This window comes from Marmota flaviventris, chromosome 13, assembly GCF_047511675.1.
Source record: "Marmota flaviventris isolate mMarFla1 chromosome 13, mMarFla1.hap1, whole genome shotgun sequence".
Lineage (NCBI taxonomy): Eukaryota > Metazoa > Chordata > Mammalia > Rodentia > Sciuridae > Marmota > Marmota flaviventris.
The window spans coordinates 99,602,406-99,626,081 of record NC_092510.1 but is presented as its reverse complement, the minus strand read 5'-3'; the positions used below and the strand labels follow the sequence as shown (position 1 = coordinate 99,626,081).

At 60.3% G+C, this 23,676-nt stretch overlaps 1 protein-coding gene across 2 annotated transcripts in view; it reads right to left on the bottom strand.

Annotated features, from left to right (window-relative positions):
* The window catches only part of Lamc3 (laminin subunit gamma 3), a 51,481-nt gene that overhangs the window by 15,656 nt on the left and 12,149 nt on the right, over positions 1 to 23,676 (bottom strand). For both annotated transcript variants that reach the window (XM_071601058.1, XM_071601059.1), the window contains exons 4-18: positions 21,485 to 21,651; positions 20,289 to 20,477; positions 20,097 to 20,214; positions 18,608 to 18,706; positions 16,163 to 16,299; positions 14,116 to 14,229; positions 12,403 to 12,595; positions 12,137 to 12,255; positions 8,907 to 9,131; positions 6,804 to 6,992; positions 4,420 to 4,665; positions 3,448 to 3,601; positions 2,950 to 3,092; positions 2,357 to 2,535; positions 794 to 932 (exon numbers count right to left, since the gene is read on the bottom strand). In XM_071601058.1, coding sequence (XP_071457159.1) covers positions 794 to 932; positions 2,357 to 2,535; positions 2,950 to 3,092; positions 3,448 to 3,601; positions 4,420 to 4,665; positions 6,804 to 6,992; positions 8,907 to 9,131; positions 12,137 to 12,255; positions 12,403 to 12,595; positions 14,116 to 14,229; positions 16,163 to 16,299; positions 18,608 to 18,706; positions 20,097 to 20,214; positions 20,289 to 20,477; positions 21,485 to 21,651 — 2,411 coding nt within the window. The remainder of the gene's footprint in view (positions 1 to 793; positions 933 to 2,356; positions 2,536 to 2,949; positions 3,093 to 3,447; positions 3,602 to 4,419; positions 4,666 to 6,803; positions 6,993 to 8,906; positions 9,132 to 12,136; positions 12,256 to 12,402; positions 12,596 to 14,115; positions 14,230 to 16,162; positions 16,300 to 18,607; positions 18,707 to 20,096; positions 20,215 to 20,288; positions 20,478 to 21,484; positions 21,652 to 23,676) is intronic.

Sequence of the window (23,676 nt, the reverse complement as noted above, 5' to 3'; positions counted from 1 at the left end):
ACAGGCGAATCCCATCACCAGCCTGGGTCCCCATGCTGAGTCCAAAAGACTCTGCCCATTTTACAGATGCAAAGGCTAAAGCCTGGAGAAGGCGAATCGCCACCCCAGTCCCACACGCTGCGTCAGCCACACTCAGGGGCCTGGAAGGGACCCAGGCCTTCTAAGCCACTGCAAGCAATTCCAGAATCTGGGACGTCAGTGACCCTCTGCCCAAGTCAGCTCGGCAATTCCCAAGGACGCCCAGGTGTGGACACTTTAAGACTTGCCACCTGCTCGCTCCCTCTTTTGCTAGCCTTGGACCAGGTGCCCAGCTCACCTGTGGGTGGCCCCAACGGTCACCTAGCACCGTGCTAGGAAACGAACTCTCACAGAACACCAGTCCTCTCAGTGCCCTCTAAATGTCCCCTCCCAGGCCACATTCTGCCTGGTTTTAGCCGCAGGTCTTCTTTTTTGCTAACTGCTCACTTATGTCCCACGTGTTCCGCACTGTGTGTGCGGGGGATGGGTGAGCACGACAGTGAGCCCAGGGCCAAGAATCTGCCCACCTGCCCAGCCTCTGGAACAGCATCGAGCCTTCACCTGCCATGCGATTGGGTCATGACTGCCCCATCTGCACCACGCTTACAAGGGGGGTATGGAGACTGATGTCAACACAGGGACGGGCAGGCTGGGGACACTGAAGGACAGGCTCCCAGCATGACAGGACTGAGAGCCCTCAAAGCATCCGACAGGCCCAGGCTGAAGGCTGTGCACTGGGTTCTGACCAGCCAGCCCCTGGACTCCTGCTCCGTACCGTGCAGAAGGTGGTGGCCCTGGTAGATGTCTCCACGTGGGGCTTCTCCCTGCAGAATGTCTAGTGGCCCCCAGGGGCCACAGTTGGAGGCCTGCAGCCATCCATCCATTAAGGTCAGCCTGGCCTTCAGTTTGGTCACCTTCAGGGGACAGGGAAGAAAAGGTGTGAGGCTGGTGACCTGCAGTCCTCCCTGGATACCTACCCCTGGCTTCTGCCTGACCTGTCCCCCTCCTGGGTTCCCTTCCCCAGCTTCAAAGCTAAGGCCCAGCAGCCCTGAGAACCAGCCCTGCCCACTCCACGGCAGCTGTCCCTCCCTTCCCTGCTCAGACACCTGCTCATGCCCAGCCAGCACATGCCTGGCCTATGGAAGAGGGCCCGTGCCCATCTGTCCTGGGCACTGAACTCCTAGGACTTGTCACCCTGTGGGTGTGCCGTGGGCACCTGTGCCTGCATGTGCTGTGGGATGTCCCGAGTCAGTTCTTTTTTTTTTTTTGGTACTGGGGATTGAACTCAGGGGCACTTAACCATGGAGACACATCCCCAGCCCTATTTTTTATTTTATTTAGAGACAGGGTCTTGCTGAATTGCTTAGGGCCCTGCTAAGTTGGTAAGACTGGCTTTGAACTTGTGATCCTCCTGCCTCAGCCTCCCGAGCCGCTGGGATTATAGGCATGCGCCACTGCACCCAGCCAACGCCTGTTCTTTTAATCAGACACAATAACTGCCCAGACGGAAGGCAGCCTTGGCATGAACACCTGCCAACCACCCTAAGCCGAGGGCCATGAGGGCTGAGCCCTGACCTTAGTCCCCAAATCCAAAATGCTGTGACGAACTACAAAGCTTTCCTTTCCTTCCTTGATAGCAAAATCTGCCTTGAACTCATTTGGAAACAAAATGGTTCTGGAAAAGGCTGCTTGGGGTGTTTATTCAGCCACGTGGCATAAATACGCCTGCAGAACTCCGGTGGGCTGGCTCAGGACTGCCGCGCCCCGGCGGTGCCCGGGCCTGCTGCACACCGTCTGGCCTCTGCAACTCCACATGCTGTGGACAGCCCACTCGAGTCCAGGGAGCGGGTGCAGGCCTGAACCCTCTCTGTTTTGCAGTAGGAGAGGGACACTGAGGTTTACCAAGACTGCCATCTGCCTGGGCACGTGTCAACTAACAGGGCTGAGAAGGGGACCCCAATGGATTACCCCAGAGCTTAGCCTCCTACCTCCTGCACCACCCACCTCCCTGCCCAAAATTCTCCCTGTGCCTGGGGACCTGCGTCACCTCCCCACGGGAGGATCGTTATCGTCTCATCCCCACCAAACCAGAGGAAGCGTGGGACCTTGGCCCAGGGCAGTCAGGAAGGTCATGTGACAAGAGCCACTCTTTCCTGTTCACCCAGAAAATAGGAAGGGCCAGGAGCTGTGGGCACAGGGAGAAGGCTGCTGGGGACCGAGGGCCCAGGAGCTGTGGGCGAGCAGGCAGACCCCACGCCCCGCACAGAGCGCGCAGCGCCGAGTGTGGAATGGACGGGAACACGAGGTGGCCTGGCCCGGCCGGGGTGGGCGCGCTCACCTCCCCCTTGACCAGGGCGTAGCAGGTGGGGCACTCCTCGCAGCGTGTGCCGTCCGCCGCGAGGAAGAAGTTTTCTTGGCAGCGGTCGCACTTGTAGCCCACGAAGCCGGGTCTGCACACACAGGTGCTGTTCTCGTGGCACTGGGCTGAGCTGGAGCCCACCGGGGAGCACCTGCAGGCTGGGGGGCCGGGGCTGTGGGCGCTGGGGGGCCCTGCCCCTGCACACCAGCCCCCCTGAGCCTTCCCTGGAGGCTCAGATCAGAAGGTCGGAGGAGATGACAGTCCTGTCTATTTCAGTGTCCCCAGATGCCTGAGGACCAGCCAGGTTTGGGAACTGCCCAACTGTCCAAGTGAGGAAACTGAGGCTCACAAAGGGGACAGCGGGCCCAGGCACATAGGAATTCAGTGGTGGCATTTGGGACGAGGTTCTCAGCTGCCACCAAGGCGCTGCTATTCCTCCACACCCACTGGCTCCCTGTCCCCAGGCTGTGCTGAGGAGACCCACCCTGCCCCTGACCATTGTCTCTCCTGCCGGCATCTCTGGCAAAAGGCCTCCCCTGTCCCAGCAGCCCAGGGAGGACCGGCTTCCTTACCCCGGCAGCCCTTGACGGAGAAGCCAAAGAAACCCTGCTGGCATCTGTCGCAGGCCTGCCCTGTGACACCGGGGCGGCAGGGGCACTGCCCAGTCTTGGGATGGCACTGGTCCTCCCGGGACCCCAGTGGGTGACACTTGCAGCTGCAATAGGGGAAGGAACCAGGTCTTAGGCCACTCCTGGCCCAGCTTCTAGTGGCAGCAGCTATGCCCAAGGGAGCACAAATCTCACAGGATGCCCACCAGAAGGGGGAAATAAAGGCCTTGGGGACAAATGCCCCGTCCTGGAGAGACTGTAGCCTTCTGTTGGCAAGTCACAGGGCACTTGCTCACTAAAGGCTCTGAGAAGTCCTGCAAGAAGAAACCCGTGTGGCTCCCTCACATTTTCCTGCAGGACCCCACTGTTCCTTAGAGATGTCTGTCTTAGGTGCTGCTGTGGCCAAAACAGCCACCCACCCCCCGCAAGACACCCAGAGTGCCATAGCCTCACCCCACCTACCTCTGGCAACCCCTCCCTGGCTGGAGGTTGTAGAAGCCAGGGCTGCAATGGCTGCAGTCCCTCCCGGTCACATGAGGCAGGCAGGAGCACTGGCCAGTCACTGGGTCGCAGGGCGTCTGCCCACTGTCCACGCCCCCAGGGTTGCAGTTGCAGGCTGTGGGGAAGCAGGGCAGGGTGTTGGGGACGGGCACACCTGTCCACTCAACCGCAGGTGGGCCTGCAGAAGCCCTGAGAGGACCTGGGTGCAGCCCAGACTGCTGAGCCCCTGCTGAGGTACAGCTGGAGGGCCGAGCTCAGGTCTCGGCCCCTTTGCTACGCCCCTGGACACAACCGGGGCAGAGATAGCGGCAGGCAGCCCCAGCATAGCCTGCCCAGAGCCCTGAGCCCAGACTCCATCAAAGTGTCACAGGCAGAGCCCTGCACCCCGTCCTGGGCCATGAGGTGTCCTGGCCCCCCCGGCTACCGCAGGACAGCATCTCATTCTAGAACACAGAGGGTTCCCCAAGGGGCTCCACAGAGCCAGGGGCAGCAAGATGGTGGCAGGGTGTGGGGAAGGGCGCAGGAGCAGATCAGTCTGGGGCAGACGCCCAGCTCCTCCCTGCAGGACCACAGGCTGTGGTCTCCCAGAGCTTAGGCTCTTCTGAGGGTTACCCGGGTGTGGGGGCTGGAGGAGGAAGGGGAGCCCCGGCCTGGTGACCCCGGGTCAGCCTCCTGGGCTAACTGAGCTGAGAGCACAGCACTGAGTTATCCAAGAGGGGGAAATCGCTGGTCCCAGTTTATAAGGCGCCAAGGCTGAAAGGGACCTTGCAGAAGAGCCAGTCCCTCCCTCTCCAAGGAGATGGGGACCTGTCTGAGGCGGCAGAGCTGGCGAAGGGGCCAGCTGGCTCTGGGGACTCTCAGCCACCCCACCTGGGTTGAGCAGGTGGAGGACGAGGCCCCGTGCCCCCGCGGGCCCGGGTGGTGGGTACTCACGCGTGCACCTGGCGGCAGGCCGAGGGGCCAGGGCGCTCCCGTAGAAGCCCCCCTGACAGCGCTCACAGTGGTCCCCCGTCGTGTTGTGCAGGCAGCGCAGGCAGCGGCCGGACAGCGGGTCGCAATTGCCCACCGCGTTGGGGTCCACGTTCCCACTGCACTGGCATGGGCGGCAGGGCTGGGGGGCCCCAGAGAGCCCCAGTGGGTCCCCAAAAAAGCCGTCATCACAGCTCCCACAGAGCCGCCCTGTGTGAGAGGGAGCAAGGGGTGAGGAGCTCGGGCACCTGTGCCCGGCACAAAGCCAGGCCTCCGGTGAGTGGAGCACAGCCCCCCCGCAAGCTAAGCTGGGCCAGGCCCCCGTGGGCTGTCCCCTGGCTGTGTGGTCTCAGGGAAGCCACTGTGCCCTCTGAACTCAGGCTCCTCATCTCTAAAGGGGACACGTATGGCGGCTACTTCACAGGACTGTGGAGGCTCGGTGAGATTATTTCCTGACATGTGGTAAGTGCCAGCATGCCACTGTCACCACTATCTTCATCAGCACCTCCGATGTCATCTTCGTCGTCACCAATGTGTCACTGTCTCCTCCCTCCCCTCCCCCTCTTCTGCTCCCCGTGGCCTCTGAACTTCCTCAGGAATGTGCATTTCCACTCCTGCCCTGCCTCCAGGGTGGACCTGGGGCTGCTTTCGCCTCGTCCCACCCACAGGGCCACCGTGAGCCTCACAGGAGATGGGGTGGGAGGACTTCGGGAGGGTGGTGGCTGGGAGACCCTCTCTGGACACAGCTCGTGCTTTGGGTGGTGGGGCCATTCTTTGTAACACACCAGTCTCTGCCCAGATCTCCGTGCAGCCATGTCTGGGGGATCCACAGACCCCGACTGGCCATGGTCCCCGGGGTGGTGAGAGGAGGGGCCCGTGAGGTGCGTGTCACCCCCTCTTTACACCTCTACCCTGTGTCAACGGACATGGGCAGTCCCACTGAGTGGACCCATCTAAGAACAGCTGTGTCCCTGTGAAAAACAGGTGTGGGCTCCGTGTGCCCTCAGGCTTCATGGTCCTCTTGAAATCAAGCCACCGTTACTCAGAGCACCCTCAGAGAGGGGCAGAGGGGCACAAAGGACCAAGAGACCAGGAAGGAAAGACCTGAACAGGGTTCAAGGTGGAGGCGAGCGTGGCCTTGGGGACTCTGAAACAGAACCCATGTTGGGAGAGGGGAGCTTGCAGCCCTCTGACGAACGCAGTCCCCAGCCGTGCCCTAGGGACCAGGCGAGGGCAGCTCTGCAGGCCCCCTGGGAACTGCAAGGGGACAGGGTGGTGGGTGGTGTGGTCCTGAGGCAGGCGGAGACCAGGACTTGACCGCAGCCAATCCCAACCCAGGTGCCCAGGGGAGCTGTCTGTGTGCTGGCCTCTCACAAGGCCCAGGGAAGCCCTGCAGGCGCAGGACGGCAGCAGAGCCCTGTTGGTTGTCCCCGCCCCCGGCTGCGACCTGTCTGAGCTTCTGTGCCCACTCACACTGTGAGAGCCAGTCAGGGGGCTGGGTGCTGGTTAGTGGGGTGCAGGCCCCTTAGCTCCTGGCTTCCCCGCTCTGGGCCTGTCCACTCAGCCCTGCCGGCTCCTGGGGACCAGGGAGCTGCTCTCAGCAGGGTCCAGTGGAGCAGAGCGTGGGACAGGACTGGTCCGACGCTGCCACGTGTGCCAAAGGTAAAATCCCATGTCTGGGACCTTGAGGATATTGGGCCACATGAAACCAGCCACACGGAGGGACCAGCATAATGTGACTCCACCTAAATGAGGTCCCCGGGGAGTCCAACTCAGAGTCAGCGAGTGGAGGAGCTGTGCCGGGCCACCGGGAGCAGGAGGCGCTGAGCACTGACCTAACAGGCACAAGAGCTTCTGTCTGGGATGGTGAGGTTCTGGGGGCGGACAGTGGCGATGAGGGCGCCCACAGCACCCCCAAGTTACACACTTAAAGTAATGTTTAAGGCAGAAACTTTGACGCTACATATTTTACCATGATAAAGAGGCCTGGGGTGGGGGTGAGGAGGGTCCCGCTGCACACATTGCCCAGGTGGTGTTTAAAAGCTGGAGGACCCGAGGTTTAATCTGAGGTTTCCTCCTTTGCTCTGAATCTCTGTTAGGGAAACAGGTGCTGGGCTCCCTCTCAGGCCTTTTCAAAGGTCACTTACATGTGTTCAAGGCTAGGTCTGCCAGCAACCCTGAAGTCTGAGGCCTTGTCTGGGACTCGGTGTCCCCAAAGGTCACTCCTGCCATCCCTAAGCTGGGCTTTCCCCAAACTGCCACATCCCAAACCCAGGACCCCAGAGCCCAGTGCACCCGAGGCTTGGTCTCCCCACGAGTGGTGCCCTCCCTGGGTGACGGCCACTCACCTCTCTGGTGTGGGGGACAGTGGGTACACACCACCTCCCCACTCTCTGGGACAATGGTGCAGGGCGACTGTCCAGGGCAGGGACAGGGCTGGCAGTCATCAGCTTGCCCTGCGAAGGCGTTGCCATAGAAACCGGGCAAGCAGCGCTCACAGGACGGGCCCTCGGTGTGGTGGCCACACAGGCAGATCCCTGAGGGTCAAGACAAGAACCACTGTCCACCGTCTGAGCCAGGATGCCCCTGAAACTGGGCACATGCAGTGGGAGCGGCCATGGAGCATCCCAGTAGAACTGGGTGGGACCTTCTAAGGCAGAGGCAGCATGGCAGGGATGGCTGGTGCAGGACCGGCCTGGGCTCAGGTCCTCCATCTCCTGCCTGCTGAGCCCGGCAGTCACCTAACAGGCCCGCATCTCAGTGTCCTGGCCTGTAACACGGGAATAGCAAAGGCGCTGGCCTCGAGGTTTCCTGCAAGGACCATGGAGCCGGGCGTTCAAGGTGGCCCCACTCTCCCTGGTTCACACATGACCCGATGTCACTATTAAGCTGCGCTCCAGACCTTCCTCTGAACCAGGAGGCGCAGAGCCACACTGATTCTCCTCTTCCTTCCTCTGCCTCGAGGGACCAGCCTTGGTGCGACTTTGCAGGGGCACCCTGAGGCTGCCTGGCCTCCACATGCAGACCCGCCCCTATCTTCTGGCGCCTGAAGACAGGGGAGTCTCAGTCCCCTCCGCAGCCCAGCCTCACCTGGCGTCCACTCAGAGCCCGGGGTGCTCTGAAGGGAGGCCCGGCCACAAACACCCAGTAGCAGCCTGGCCGTGAAGGCGTCAACCAAGGCCAGCACTGGCAGGACGCCCCTCCCCTCACGGCATCCAGACAAGCTGAGTTGGACATGAGGAAGGGGGAGGGACGGGAGTGGGCCAGTGGGTAGCACTTAGTGGCACTGCCCCTGCCTGGGCCCAGCACCCACAGGCTCCTCCCGGCCTGGGCAGTGACATGAAGCCTCGAGGGGGAGGCAAAATGGTCCCCTCCCACAAGAGACTCTGCTGCCTCAGGCAGGGCAGGGGTATGCGGCCGCTCCCAGGCTCCATTGGTGGTGTCTGCCACGGGCACGGGAATGAAGGGTGCCCCATGTGTCACATGGGCAGAGACCTGCCTGCTCCAGGGATGACCCGCTGCCCAGTACCCACTGGGTGGGGTTGGAGAGGCCTCTGCCCTGCCCCCACCTTTTGGCTCCTCTGCAGGTGGGGACAGCCCGTGGGAGGTGCAGCTCTGCCATCTACTGGCCATGTGGCTGCTCTGCACCCGGAGTCCCCCCCCCCCCCCCCCCCCCCCCCCCCCCCCGGCTGTGAGACAGGACAGTCCAGGGACCACACTGCAGGGATGCTTGCAGGAGCCAATGGTGTGGTGTATACAGTGGCGCCAGGATGAGAAGGAGGCTGGTGACCCTGTATCATCATCCCCCAACATACTAGAAGGGACGGCCTTCTGTTTCCTGCCCTTCCCAGGTGAGGACCCCAAGGCTCAGGCCCAGCTTTGGTGCAGCTTTGGTGTCTTTAGAGCCTAGGCATCTCCCTCCCGCCAAAATGTAGGCCGTGTGACACTACTGCTGTCCCCAATTGACAGGGACGGAAGTGACTCTCCCATGGCCACAAGCCCCGAAGGGGTGAGGGTGTCAGATACGAGACTCTGGGACAGTGCCTGTGAGCTGCTGTCACCTGTGTGGCTTGCATGGGTGCTCTCCTGCTATCACCTGCCATGCGGATGCCTCTGTCCTCCCTCACAGCACCCACCGCCCAGCAGGCTCCCAAGGTCCTCCCTGCTCCTTCCTGGGAGGAGGGAGCCTGCCTAGCAGGGGCGGGCATGTGGACAGATGCCCTCACCAGACATGCACATCGCCCTGGGCACGGAGCCTAACACACAGGTGGATCCAGTCACGACTCTTACTAAAGTACAGGATGCCCTGGCGACAGCAGGAACGGGCTCTGGGCCCACGGCTTGGGCAGCCACTTGGTACCCGTGCCAGGCTGTGCCCGTGGGGGTCAGTACTTATCTCACAGGGCCAGATGTAGCCCAGATGCACTTAGATTAGGATGCCAAAGACTCACCTGTGTTGGGGTCACAGGTGCCATGCTGGTTACAGGTGCAGGGGACGCAGCTGGCATAGGGACCCCCCTGTGGCGTCTCCCTTTTGTATCCTGGAGCACAGGATTCACAGAACTGGCCTGTGTAGCCTCGGGGACACGAGCAGGTCTCCACCCAGGAGGCTGAAGGGGAGAGTCCCCTCTGGGGCCGGGCCGATGTGAGCCGGACCTCACTCAGGAGCACCTGGCCTGCAGAGAGAGAGGAGGAGGGAGCTGTATGCATGCTCCCCTCAACCTCCCCCGCACAGATGGGCAGCTGCGGACAGAGGGCAGCCTAAGAATCAGTTATGATTTGTAGAACAGTCAAATTAAGGGTGGGGAAACCAGGCAATTACAGAAGGAGAGGCAGCCAAGAGGCCAAAGGCAGAGCAGGTGCTCAGCACGGGCAGGGAGGGCAGGTGGCGGGGAGGGAGGAAAGACTCCGTTCTCCTGGGTTATTAAAGATATGCAGATTTAAACAACAATGAGCCATCCCAACCCCTTGATTGGGAAACATTTTAGAGACCAACCATGGAGGGGGATAGGCACAGAGAGCTTACGAGGCCCTGCTCAGAGCTGGATGCTACCTTTGGGCAAAGCTTAAGGTCTGTTTCCCGAAGTTTTAAGTCCTGCAAGAGTATGGAGATGAATGAATGCAACAGTTCTGTCATTTAATGGGAGGATTGTTTTTAACAGAAGGATTTTGATTGAAAGGACCTAATGACATGGAAATGCCAGTGAAATTTTTTGGTGAATATTTTGCATTTAAGTGAACAATAATGCACTCATTTTTGAAAATAAAGAATCTGCCATTTGAAAAAAAAAATGTGTAGCTGTATGCATGTAATTTAGGAGGCTCTACTTGTAGCAACTGAGGGACAGAGGGTCCCATCAGACCAAGCCCCTCACTGGAAGCAACTATAAACTCCAAGCAAAATATTAAAACAACCTAGGTGTGGTGGTGCACGCCTGTTATCCCAGCAACTCAGGAGGCTGAGGTACGAGGATCACAAGTTTGAAGCCAGCCTCAGCAACTTAGCAAGACCCTAAGCAACTTAGCACGACCCTGTCTCAAAATAAAATATAAAAAAGGGCTGGGTTCCATCCCTGGTACTGAATATATATTTTAAAACCACACCCGTGAGCGCTGGAGAAGTAGAGCTGGCAGTGGGGGGGGTGCTCCTATCAGTAGAGATGAAGACAGTCTTTGGGAGGGAAATTTTGGCGTGTTGAAATTTAAAATGCACACTCCTGGACCTAACACTTCTATTTCTGGGACCTCCTGTGACCAATGCCTACACAAAAGCAGAGAGCTTTATGTGAGGTGTTCCCTGCTCCCTGCGGTGCTGTGTGTCCTGGTGGGAGCTGAGACCCTGGAGTGTCTGTCACCGGGTGGGGGGTCTATGCCAGGGCATCCTGCAGAGGGGAGGATCTAGAGGACCAGCCTTTCCCTCGAGTGCCAACGAGGAGCTGTCTCTAGGACACACCAGCAGCTGGAAAGAGTGAGTCACAGAAGAGTGTCCCGTGTGACCGAACTTGTAAGTTAAAAAAGACCAAGGTAAGAACGCGCCCCAAGGTTCAGAGCAATAGGCCCCCAAATGTGATCAGTGGGAAGAGGTTGGGGCCTGGGGGTAGGAGAGGTGTTGGTTCTTGCAGCTGTGTCTCCAGTGCCCCCCAATACCTACTGTGGGGTGCTGTGGCATAAGTAAGAGGCGCACTGGCAACTGGAGACTAGGGACTGACTGTGAGGCTTGGGAGCTGTTGGGGAGAGTGGAAGTGAGAGTCCCAGGATCAAGAGGAGCCTTGACCCAACAGAGAGAGGAGGTGTTGGGGCCTGGGGGATTGTGGGCTGCACCTCCAAGCCTCGGACCACAGGGGCCTGGGGAAAGCTGGCATCAGAGCTGCAGGCTCTCAGAAGGAGCAAATGACCCCAGGAAGCAAATCTGAGGTCCACTTGGTTGTCACAACAGGAGGCCAGAGTGCTAGAGGACACTCTGTCCTGCCCCCGTGGTTTGCAAATGTTCCTCTGACACTAGAAAGGCAGCAACACCCCTCTGTAAGCGCCTGAGCCTAGACCCCTGCTCCATCCTGCACTCAGACACCAGGTAGCATGACCACGTCCAGTGTGTATGGAACTGTCCAGTGACGCAGATGCCACAAGGTGGGGGGACTCTGTGCCTTGCCTGGTTCAGGACTGTCCCAAGTCATGTACCAGTGAAGGCACTCAGCTCACGGGACTCGAGTCCCCGTGGCCACCACCCCATCCCATCTGCAGCCCCTCTGTGGCCCCCCCACTCATGAGCTGGCCAACACGCCCACTCAGCTATGAGTTTCAGAGGACGAACCCACAGGATGTCAGGAATCAGGGTCACCTGCCTTCCCCTGAGGGTCCGAAACTTGGTTTTACGGCTTCACCCACAGATGAGTGGCTATTCTGCCAAGCGTGTTCCCCCCACGGAGTGATGGAACCCAGCCACAGGCTCCAGGCACCTTTTAAAAGAACCACAATGAGGGAGGTGACCGAGCCTATAGCCTCCCTCTTCATCCTGGGGTGCCTGTGACCAGCGACCTGGTTTCCACTCTAGCACAGCCATGTGGGACTCGGTCTGCACTGCTCAGGTGGGCAGAGGCTCCCCACACTCACTCCGCACAGCAGGGAGCCTCTGACCGCTGAGTCTTCAAGCCTGGTCAGGCCTGAGCCCTGTCTGAATATTCTCCCTTCCTTTTCTTTATTCTGTATATCAAGGTAGGTAGGATGTAATATGATTTTTAAAATTGTATGCAGGTAGGGTATGACCATGTTTGTCCCTAGTGACCAAGGCAAGAGATGGTGACAAATACTGGTCCATCCTGGGAACTTCGAAATTCTACCAGACTTGGGGGTGGCTTGGGTGCAATACCACCAGGGACCAGCAGGGGCCGAGCTCTCGGGGAAGATGCAGCCCCCATATCTGCCCAGCCCCCGCCCCTAGAGCTGTCCACCCGGAGGCCCCTCAGCTGTACAACCTCTGCCTTGGCCTCAGCCACCATTCCTGCTGTCTTTGTGGGTGGCAGGGTCATGGGCAAGTGCCGTGACTCCTCAGAGTCTCAAAGTGCTCAGAAAAGTGGGGACAGTAACTGCTCTCAGGACTCAACATGGCAAGGCCACGTGGGCAGGACCCAGCCTGGTGCCGTGAGCAGGGTTCTTGGGGGCATGCTGTGCCATCATTACTGACCAGAAGGGCCTGGGCCTCGTCCACTAGCCTGGATACTCAGGGCGGTCAGGTTGGCGAGGAGACGCTGGAAGTGGAAGGCAGGCAGCGGGGGCTCGGTGTCCTCAGAGGTCTCCTGCAAGCTGCCGGGGAGAGGGCCACGTGAGGCCTGATGGGGACCGAGGGGTGCCAGGAGCCTGGGAATCAGAGCAGCCGCCCAGACCACAGGGGACTCTCCAGGGTGCCCCTCCTGTGCACCCACATCTCTGAGGACGGATGGGGACACTTACAGGAACCTGAGCTGTGCCTGCCCCGGCTGCCCAGCGTCCTGGGGACCCGACAGACTGGAGTGCCTCAGAGCCAGGGCCAAGCCCGCTCCTTCCAGTCTCAGCTGCACCAGGGGCACAGAGCCACCACGGGGGACACGGAAGGTCAGCGTGAGGGGCTGTCCATAGCTGAAGCGCTGGTCACCCAGGAACTGCTCTGCAGACAAGAGAAGAGGCTCGGACAGTCTTCCGATACTCAGCTTGAGGCCACAAGTCTATGGATGACAAGAAACGCTCCCTGCACCGCAGACGCCAGGTGTCACACCTGGGGCTGGCTTAGAGCTCTGCTGGCACTCTTGATAGTTTTGTCTCTGACCTAGAGCTTTGTAAGTGAAGTCCAAGGGGACAACAGAGCGCAGGAACGGTGAATGAGGGAGCCCCCTGCTACCGGCCCACATATCACGTTTGAGCCCCGGGAACTCAGAATGCCTGTGGACCCACCTCGTGGGAGTTAGTGAGACTCACCAGGAGCCAGGCCCACCCCTTCCTCCTGCATCCTCTGCGTCAGGTGACCACCTATGCCCAGAACCAAGGGCGGGGGGGGCCTGGGATGTGGCTCAGAGGGGCCAGCTGACCCTCCTTTCAGGTCCTCCTCACTCGAGCGCAAGCCAAAGGCAGAGAGAAGCCGTGAGACGTTCGCCCAGTGGGAAAGGAAATAAAAATGCCCAAGGCCTGCCGAGTTCCAAGCCAGCCTCAGCAACTTAGTGCCCTAAGTAACTCCGTGAGACCCTGTCTCCAAATAAAATATGAAAAAGGGCTGGGGATGTGGCTCAGTGGTTAAACCCCTGGGTTCAATCCTAGGTACAGAAAAAAAAAAAAAAAAAAAAAGGAAATAAAAATACTGAGCCTCATGTCTTGCAGGGTTTCCTCTGTTCCAGAAAGAAAAATACACAATCACTTCCAAACTGTGAAAAACAGACTGTCTCATTCCAGGGATTCCACATACACCATGGACCAAAAGGTCTCACACCCTAGTCCCTGGACCTGTGCACGGGCCATCTGACGTGGCAGGGATAAGGCTGCAGGAGGAGCCAGGTAGCGGACCAGCTGGCCACAGAGCAGGGACAGGAAGTGGACCCTCCAGCTGGGCTCAAGGTCATCCCAAGGTCCTAGGGACGGGAGAGGTCGTGATGGGTGCCAGACGCAGCTGCTCTGAAGCTGGAGGAAGGCCAGGTCCCCTGAGCCCTTCCCCTGAGGCTCCAGAAGGGAAGCAGCCTGGGTGGCACCCTGACCCCGGCCCTGGGCCCACATCAGCAGACCTCTGCCTTCCAGGGCACTGACAGGACTGGGCATGTTCTCAGCCACCCAGTCGGGGGCCATTTGTTGCCTCCTGCCATGTCGAACAGCCCCCACCATGCTGAACTCAATCCCCACTGGGAGGGTGGGAACCTTCCCCATTCAGAGGAGGTCAGGCAGTGGGGCCCAAGAGAGAATCCCGGTGGCTTTCTAAGAAGGAGACAGACCAGGAGACACACACACGTGCAACCCCTGTCTCACCACGTGATGCCCTGTGCTGCCCAGGGCTCTGCCAGCAAAAAGGCCACCACTAGACATAGCCCCCGAGCTTGACTTTTTTCTTTATAACTCACCCAGTCTGTGGCGGTGTGTAATAAGAACTGCACTAACAACACCTAGCAGCAGAGGGGAGCTAGCTGGGCCGACCCCGGCCGCAGGTACCTGGTGCTGTGAGCGCCTCCTCGTCTTCTGAGCCCAAGAGGATGATCCCACGCGGGTTCCATCGTGGGGGACGCTCCGAGCCTCTCTTGCTCCTGACCCACCAGCCTCCAGGTCCTAGACAGCAAGCACAGGCACAGCCGGCAGCGTGAGGCCCTGGAGGGGGTCTCCAGGAGGCAAGTCCTTCCCCTGAGGGGACTGCGTGTGGAGGGAGCCCAGGAGGAGACGGGAGCTCAGGGACCCTGCTCTGCTTCAGAGGGGTTTTGAGTTCCACATGAAGAGACAGCCCGAAGATCCCAACATGGGGGCCTGGGGACATCAGGGCCACCCCCAACAATAATGGACTTGACCTTGTCTTCAGAGAACTTTTTCACCATGGCCTCACCCACCCTGACCCTCCAGATACATGTGTCATTAGCCCCACTGCACCCAGAAGGGTCACCTGGTGAGGAAGGGTCCACACCAGGATGGGCCCAGGCCTTCAGGCCCCAGTTCTGTCCACCTTCCCTCTAGGGACAGGAGTTACCAGCAAGCACAGCCAGCACAGAGCACATGACCTCCAGGGGCACTCTCCAGGGGCAGCTGGCAACAGGGTAGGAGCCGAACACCTGAGCACCCAAGGGGTGGGGAGGGAGGGATGAAGGGGAAAGGCCTGGGGCTCCTTGGGCTGAATTAAGTGGTTCCTTGCTAACTGTGTGACCCTGAGAAAGTTACTTAACCTCTCTGAAGCTGGCTTCACATCTGCAAAATGGGGGTAGTGGAGTTCTCTGGGCCAGTGGCAGCTCTCAAAATTGGGCCACACCCCTCAGGGAGACACCCAAGACCCTTTCAGGGGTCTGTGAGAACGAACTATCTTCCTGCCGACACTAAGGGGCGATTTGAGTTTTCTAGAACCTGCACGATGTGTGCTGTTCCTGCCGCTGGCCGGCAGAGGCCCATGGGAGGAGCAGCCGGCTTCTGCCCAGCCAGACCTTAAGGGACAGGCAAGAACACACAGCCAGCAGCTCTCTTCTCAACAAATATTCTGGGGTTTAAAATAGTTATTTTTACAGAACTATGTTCTTCGTTTTAACATAATAGGTTCACAGTGGCTGTTTTTTAATTTTTAAAATAAACATTTTTAAAAATCAGTTTTCCCGCTAATATCAACATATACACAAGTGCTCTGGGGTCCTCAGTGGTCTCCAAGAGGAAGGGACCAGAAAGTTTGAGAACCACTGGCTGAGGCAGCTGAGATAATGAGGTGGTACCACCAGACGCCCCCGCCCCCCCTCCTAGGGCCATGTTTGCTCCCACCCTGCCTTCTGCATGGCGTCCAGCAGAGGGCGCACTGTCCCTGCATCTGGGGCATGCCCTCCTCCCTGGGGGGGGGGGGGCGTGGAAGCAGAAGGTGGGGTGCTCCGGGGTGGCTGGCTCTGACTTCAAGCTCTAACTTAGTGCTCTGCCAATATCCTGCCCCAAAGATGAGGCTGTGTCCTCTAAAGTTGCAGACCCACACAAGGCTGCATGGTGAGAGCAAGACTCCAGAGCTCACAAATGTCCCGGATGGGGACTCTGGAGCAGAAAAAAAGGACAGTAGTGGCCAAACCCCGATGCAGCCCACAGCATCCTTGGTTTTAGGGATGTTAATGTCCGGGAACCAGCCTCAGGAAAGTGACCTGCCTTTTCTGGGCCTCACCTATAAAACAAGAATGAGAGACCCTACCTGCCTGGGACCCTGCCTCAGGCATACCACGGGTGCTCAATAAATAGAGAACAGGAGACGGAGCCTGAATCCCCAGCCCCAGGTAGGGCAAGGGATGATGATCTTCTAGGTTCTGTGGAAATTCCCCACAGGATTAACAGGGTGCCACACCCCAGCCCCCAGAGCCACCCCACCCCCACCACACAAACTGCTGGAGGCTGGGAAGAGGCCGGGGCGGGGCAGAGGGGCTGCAGGGAGGTGCAGGAGCTGCCTGCTCGCTCGGCCCACTCGGCTGGCAGGTGAGGGGCCGCCACCCCAGCTGCCAACGCAGTAGACCCTGGGAGGTGGCCGTGGGGCACTGCTTACCCTGGCGGAAGTCGGAGAGGAGGTGGTGCTCCTGGAACCCGGCAGCGGCCCCACACACCTTGGAGTGGCCGTAGCAGAAGCAGCTGCTGCAGCCCAGTGGGTTGTGGGGCTGCAGGTTGAATGTCCCTGGGCGACACCTGGAAGGGATGCCAGGCATGCGCACCAGGGCCACGTGAACAGGCAGAAAGGCACGGGGTGGGGGGTCTGGTTAGCTGATGCCCATCCAGAACCCCCCCCCCCCCCGGGAAACTCCTAAAACTGTTTTCCCCAGACTGACAGAGGGGAGCAAGGCAGTGCCCCCCTGCCCCCCTGCTGCGCACAGCTGGCCAACTCGGACATTAAAGTCCCTAACGTCAAGGATGCTCTGGGCTGCACAGGGGTTTGGCCACCACGGTCCTTTTTCCTGTTCCAGGGTCCCCACCTAGGACACCGTGCTGGGTTGAGCTGGGTCTTCTTTCTCCTCCAATCTGTAAGTGCCTCTGGGTCCTCCCCGTCCCTCTAGACCTGACACTTCAAAAGCACAGCTCCGTAGACTTTAGGACCCGCGCATTCAGGTGTGTCCCTCCATGTTTTCTCGTGATGAGACTGGGGTATGGGTGGGGGAGGAGGTGCACAGAGGGGAAGTGTAATTTTCATCACATTAGGATGTGACCCCTGGGCAGTGAGGTGACCCTTCCCTCCCCAGGTTCCTCCTGTGAGCAACTGCCCAATGCCAGACCTCAGCAGTCACTAAGCCCAGCCCCCAGCCCAGGGAGGGGACCTGAGCCCTGTGGGTGGGGACCAGAGAACAGGTGGACATGTGACCATCACAGTAATCAATGAATATTTGGAGGCTACACAAGCATTCTGTTTCTCCTGAAAGTGCCACCCACTAATGTCAGCATCCATCGGTGGCTTTTGCCCACAGCGATCACTACTGTGAAGTTCCAACTCTGATTTTCTACTTCCCGCACTCCTTGCTCGTTGATTGTTTGGAATTCTGCAAGGAGGGTCTGTCCCTTTGTCCCCTCTATTTATTTATCCCTCCGTCTGTGTGTCTCTGTGGGTGTGGGCACTTGTTTTCCTCTCTGGGTTAGAATGGGATCCTTTGCTGATCTATTTCACTGTTCAAACCACGGCAGCTTTGGGAGCCCTTTCAGGTTGGCTCCTGTGTCCTCCTCATGGCCCACCCTGGTTTGGGATTTGGGCCTTTGTGTGTGCTGGGGGTAGAGGAGGGGGGACCCAGGGCCTCCAACAAGCCAGGCCAGGGCCCTGCCATGGAGTCATCTGCACCCCCCACCCCCACCCCTGCTCTCGTTCTTAAGCACTTCCATCTCCAGGATCCTCTTGCCATCTCCCTGCCTCACCCCCAGAAACAACCCTGTGTCCCGACAGCCCTGGGGGAGACTGCTTTACACACTCGGATTCCTGGTTTGTGGTCCTGGAGGCTGTCTGTCTGAGCAGGCCCAGGTGGTCTTCTGATTCAACTCGGATGCCCAGCAAGCTCAAGTGAGCCTACCCCACCAAGTCCTCCCATTATACAAGTGGGTAAACTGAGGCACAGCGGAGAGGACCCACTCAGGGTTGCAAGGAGGAGCTGAGGGAGGACCCAGGAGGCTTTTGGCTCCCGAATTCTACTCTGCCTTTTTGCTTAAGGTGCCTAGGGGCAGGGCGAGGGGGAAAAAGACCCTGCAGAGACAAGATAAAGGGGAGGCCTGGGGCTGCCAGAGTGAGAGCCAGGGCCAGGGGCCTGCCACATAGTTTCCTTGCAGCAAAGGGCTTGGATACCAGACACAAAGCCAGGCGGGGCAGACTGTGTGCATCCAGGGAGACCAGCCCACGTCTGCCTGCCAGCACCACAGCTGGGAATCAGTGGCCTTGAACATGAAGTCCATGGACCACGTGACCTTGGGAAAATCCTTTTGTCTTACTGAACCTCAGGTCCCTCATTTGCATCACAATGGGATTGCAAGGGCCCCCGCCCCCCAGGCTCAAATCTCAGCTCAGTTGGTAGGGCCTTCTGGGAGCAGGGCACTGAGAAGTGGCCTAAGTTACAGGAGGGCTCATGGCAAAGACTGTGCTCCATTAGTGATGTCTGACTTGGGTGCGAGATGGGAGGGCTTGGATAGCACTCAATTAGTGATGTCTGTGGCAGGGCTGGCAGAGAGGAGTGGTGAGCTACATGGATTAGACGACCTCCCATCCCTCCTAGCTCCCTCTGAGCTTGGGAAAAAAAAAAAGTTGTATTTTCTTAGCGTAGGAGGCATCCATAGCATTAGATCAAAGCATAAACAGTGCCACGAGGCCGCTGGGTAACTTCCTGGATGGCAGGTCAGTGGTGCTCCAGGGGTGCGGGCTGCTGCTCACGAGTCCGTGAGGACCGTCCTGTGTTCCTCCCGACTCACAGCCCGGGTGCCTGCTCAGCAGCTGCGCCCACTCCCATTCGTGGTCAACCGGCTCACCCACCTGTCACACTGGTCTCCCTCCACGTTCCCTTTGCAGGGGCAGCGCCCACTGCGGGGGTCACAGGTGCCCAGGCTGCCAGCAGCATTGCAGGTACAGGGTCTGCCAAAGAGGGGGACAAGCGGACAAATGTCCAATGAGCAATTCCAGAGTGGGAACTGGCTGTTCCCAAAAATCCCCAAGAGGAGCCAGCTTCCCCTGGCCTCCTGTTCCCACCTTGCCAGGGAGGTGCCCCCTACCTGCCAGCACAGCGCAGCCTCTGTCTACCCCACCTTCCATCTGAGCCTCCACCAACCGTCCACTTGCCTCCATCCATCACTTGCCCCTCTGCCGGTGCCCCCTCCATCCACCAACCTCCCGCCCACCCACCTGATGAGCAAAGGCTCCGCCCTTGGGACCCCGCAGTGAGGACACTGCCCAGTCTTGGGGACAGGGACATCAGGGGCAGGAGGAGGGAGGCTTCCCCAAGGAGTGGTCCCAGCAAGAACAGGAGCCTGCCAGAGGCAGGCTGGGCGGGCAGAGGTGGCTCCAGGGTGGAGGAGGGCACCCATGAGGGCCCGGAGGCTGGGATGGGGCAGGGGTCCTGTCTAAGGTCTGTTGCTTTGCTTCAAGGTGCTGGGATGGAGCCCAGGGCCCCTGCACACTAGGTGAGCACTGCCACAGAGACAGACCCAGCCCTGACGGCCATTTCTGTGCCCAGAAGCATTTTGCCAGGAGCCTGAGACTCCCCAGGCTTGCACCCCATGGTCCCATGGCCTGTCCAGGACAGAGGACTCTGTTACTGACCAAAGCCAAGTTCACTTAAAAGTGCTTCTGGATCACAGCAGCTTCATGTACCTTTTTGCTCAGGGTGAGTTTTCTCAATCAACAGATGGTAAATGTGCTGGGCCCCCTTCCGAGGCTCCAAACCCGGTAGCCCCCTGCCTGTCCGTCTCCCCTCCAGGGGCTCTGGAATCTGCCCATCCCCTCCTCCCTCCACGTGGCCAAACCCTAACACAAGCTTGCTCAGCCTTCCTGCCCTGCCCAGCTTCTGATCTTGACCACCCCCCACCGTGTTGGTCCTCAGCTCCTCCTGAGCCTCCCTGCTCAGTACCGAGTCTCACTTTGCACCTGCCTGCACCTGCCTCGAGCCTTTGCTGTGCTCTTCCCTTGCCTGGACCACCTGTCCCCCCTGCTCTCCATCACCCCCATTCAATCAGCACTAGAAATGAATGCCTCTCACAGGAGCCTGCCCTCCACCCCCGAGGTAGGCTGCTGGGCCACAGGACGCGGAGCTTGGTCACATGATCATCTGCCCGTGTGTCTCTCTGCCTCCCGGGGACTGGGCATCTCTAGTCCTTACCAGAACTGGCTGTGGAATGAGAAACCGCTAGAGAGAGGAAGGGGGGTGGGGGGACAGCAGGTGTTCTGTCCCTCCCACTCCCCATCATTCCATCCCAATACAACACACGTGCCACCCAGGCCACCCCCACGCACCCCCTGATGTCCTCACCTGCAGCCACCCTCGCTCAGCGAGTGGAACCCGGGCAGGCAGCGATCACACTTCCAGCCTGTCACGGTGGGCTTGCAGGCGCAGGTGCCCACATCATCGCACTGGAGGCGCAGGGAACCTGGGGAGGAGGGCACAGGGCTGCAGAGGCCTGAACTGAACGCTGAGGGTGGCCCGGGCTGCACAGCCACTCACCTGCCGGGTGGCAGTCGCAGGGCTGGCAGGGTTTCCGCTGGTCCCAGTGGTAGAAGTTCTCCTCACAACGCTCACAGTGCGGCCCAGCAGTGTGGTCACGGCAGTGGTGACAGCGCCCACCGTGGCCCGTGCTGCGGAAAAGCTCCCGGTCAAAGGTGCATTCCTCGGAGCGGCCGCTGCAGTTGCAGGCTGTGGGCAGGAGGCCGGGGAGGAGGTGTGTGAGTGGCCCTGGCAGGAGGGAGCACTGTGCCGCCCAAAGGTGACTGAGACCAGGGCATCGGCTGCACAGAAGCACCACTCTGGGTGGGCTGGAGAGAAGCCCAGGACGCTCAATCCGGGCCCCAGGGCTGCCTGGGCTGGGGGAGGGGTCCACCAGGACAACCAGGCTTCCAGGCTGGTGACTGGGAGGAGACTGGGAGGGGCAAGGACGGGGCAGAAGCAGTCTGGCCTTGTGTCCCCAGGGAAGAGAGAGCCACAGGCTTGGCATGAGCCAGCATGTGAGCGCCCCCTGGTGGAGGCAGCCCAGAGGGCAGGAGGAATCCATTAGGGTCCTGGTGGCCCCCGGGCAGCTCCTGCAGGCAGCTCGGTATCCCATGGAACAGATATGTCCCCTCCTGCCCCAGCCGTGACCACCAGTGGCCCAGGCCCAAGAGGACAGAGCACCCAGAGAGCTGAGGCAAAGCAGATGACAGTGGGGGAGGGGCAGGGCTTGGGGGAGAGTAGCAACTGGGCTGCTGGCACGCCAGCCAGGAGGGACTGTGGGACTGCGCTGGGGGCCCACGTCCCTGCAGGAGACAAGGCCACCCTCCCTGCTGTGGCGCTCTGTGGTTAGGCAGTCACAGCCACACCACACAGGCGGGGACATCAAAGGGCTGGGCCGTGGGAGAGGCCGGGCTGGGCAGGGCAGCACCCCTGGAGGGGGTGCCTGGATCTCATTAGCAGCTGGGGTTGGGGCAGTTAAAACAAAGGAACGGGTGGGGGCCTCCCCGGCCTCCCCACTGGGGCGCCTCTCTGGGTGGACTCGGTCTGGGGGGCTGTTTGTGGGGGAAGGATGAAGCTCAAAGCCCCCCCCCACACCCCCTCCCATCTGCAGCATCTCCCTGACCCCAAGCTGGCGCAGGCCCACCCAGGAGCAGCCCCAGGGCGAGGTTCGGGAGTTTCTGGAGGGCACCCCAGCCTCTGCCCCCCACACTCACGCAGACACTCGTTGGCGGCTTCGGCTGTACCACGGGCCCAGGGCCGGTCCTGGAAGAAGGGCAGGCAGCGCTCGCAGTCTATGCCCGTGGTGTTGTGCTGGCACCTGCAGGCCAGCCTGCCCGCCTCATCGGGGCCACAGGAGTTGGCGTGGCCATGACACTTGCACCTGGGGGAACATGGGCGGGGTTACCGCCAGCAGCCCCCACGGGAGGCGGGGTGACCCGAGTCACTGCTTCACCCTGGCCTCTGCTGAACACCTACTGTGCGCCTGCCTGGGGCAGCATGGAGGGCTCTGGGGCACAGGTGAACCCACGTGGAAGCCACGCTGCCCCTTCTAACGGGGGATCAGGCACCGAGAGGCAGACTACAGCCAGCTCATAAGTGGCTGTGCAGGAGTCCCACCTGGGGGCTGCGAGGGCCAGGAGAAGGCCATCTCAGTCTCCCTGCAGGGGCAGTGGATGGGGACTAGGGAGGTCACCCAGGGAGCTGCCCTTTAACTGCATCTAAAAGGCAAAGAAAGAGTCACCTGTACAGGGACAACTCTAGACGGTCCCGGATCCCCAGACTGTGCCACCAAGGGCAGCCCTGGGCCCATGTCCCATGACACTCACAGCATCAGGAGACAGATGGGGTGGGGCAGGAACAAGGAGGTGCTCTGGGTGCTCCATGGATCCCAACCCTGTGTGGCCACCAGCCCTGTCCCAAGGAGCCAGACCGTGATGTAGGTCACAGTGGGGGAAACCGAGGCTCAGACCTCAACAGCGAGAGACACTGAGTGGCTGGGCTCCACAAGCTGCCCTCAGCAGACGCTGACAATTGTGACCACGGCCAGGGCCCGGGCATCCTTCGCTTGGGGACGCAGAGCATGGCAGAGCGCGCAGCACTGCTTGCTCTCCGGGGCCTGGGTCGGGGCAGGAGATACCCTGGTATTTCTGGAAAGGTGAGGGGGGCCCCAGGCAGTCTCTGGGGACAGTGGTCATGGGGTAGTGATAGGGACTGCCCACCTCTGAGAGGGCGCCTAAAACCCCTCCCTCCCCCAAGAAGTCCTCTGACTCATGGAGGAGAGTGAAATCCTGTCGGCCTGGGGACACAGGCTGTCCCAGCCACCTGCCCCCGGCCGAGAGCAGCCTTCCCCGGCCAGCTGTGGGTCCCAGGGTGGTCCAGCTCCAGCAGCTGGGGCCCAGATGTCCTCTGGCCTGAAGCCCCCCAAACAGCAGGAGCTGGAGGTCCAGGCTCCCCGCCCGTGTCCTTGACCTGACTGCGCATGGGGATGGGAAGCGGGGCAGAGGGTCCTCTCCAGGACGCCCAGCTTTCCCCAGAGCACATGGACACCCCGGGGTACAGACTCTGGGCCTGTGACCCTCTGGCCTCTCCTCCCTAAGGCCACCCACGTGTCCCTGAGTCATAGAACGACCCTGCTTGCTCCCCAAGCCACCACTCACACCTGAGCTGCTCTCCCCTCCTCCGCAGCTCTGGCCCTTGCCCACCTCCCCGCTCGCCTGCCAGGCCCGGGCCGCCCAACCCCATGACCCCACGGTTCGGCCTCCTCTCTCCCCCACTCCCCACCAGCTCTCGGGTATCTCAACAACCTGACCCTGTTACTCCCCTGGCCAAACCCTCAGCAGCTCCCCATCGACTGGGGGATGAGAATACGCTGGGCCTGGCCCTGACCCGCTTCCAGCCACGGGCCTCCCCGAGCCCCAGCTTCCCTGCTGGCCTCACGCCTGCCCCGGCCTCGGCCCTGCAGAGCAGGCTCTGACCTCGCGCCTCCTGTCTCTGCCTCCTGTCCCTGCTCCCAGGGTGCCCTGACAGGCTTACGAGCCGTCTGGTTCGTGTCTGCCACACCACGCTGGGTCAGAAACACGCTTAGGCAGGTTCCCAGGGAAGACAGGCTTGTGCCTTCTCCCCATCACGGGGCTGCGTGGGAGGCGCTCTGGGAGGCCCAGATGACGACAGGCTCTGACCTGGGACAGCCCCTGTCCAGGGTGAGTGTGGACGCTCAGAAACAGACCCATCACCAGGCGCTAAGAGAACCTGGTCCAGGGCCGGGAGTGAGGCCGGGTGGCAGAGTCACTCTCTGGGGCTGGCAGGTAACATTTCCCACATGAGAAGGGGAGGGAACAGCAGTTACCTGCTGCCCCTGGCCATGGGGGGGCGCTCAGCCTGGTGGGGACAGGAGGAGCGTCTGTGA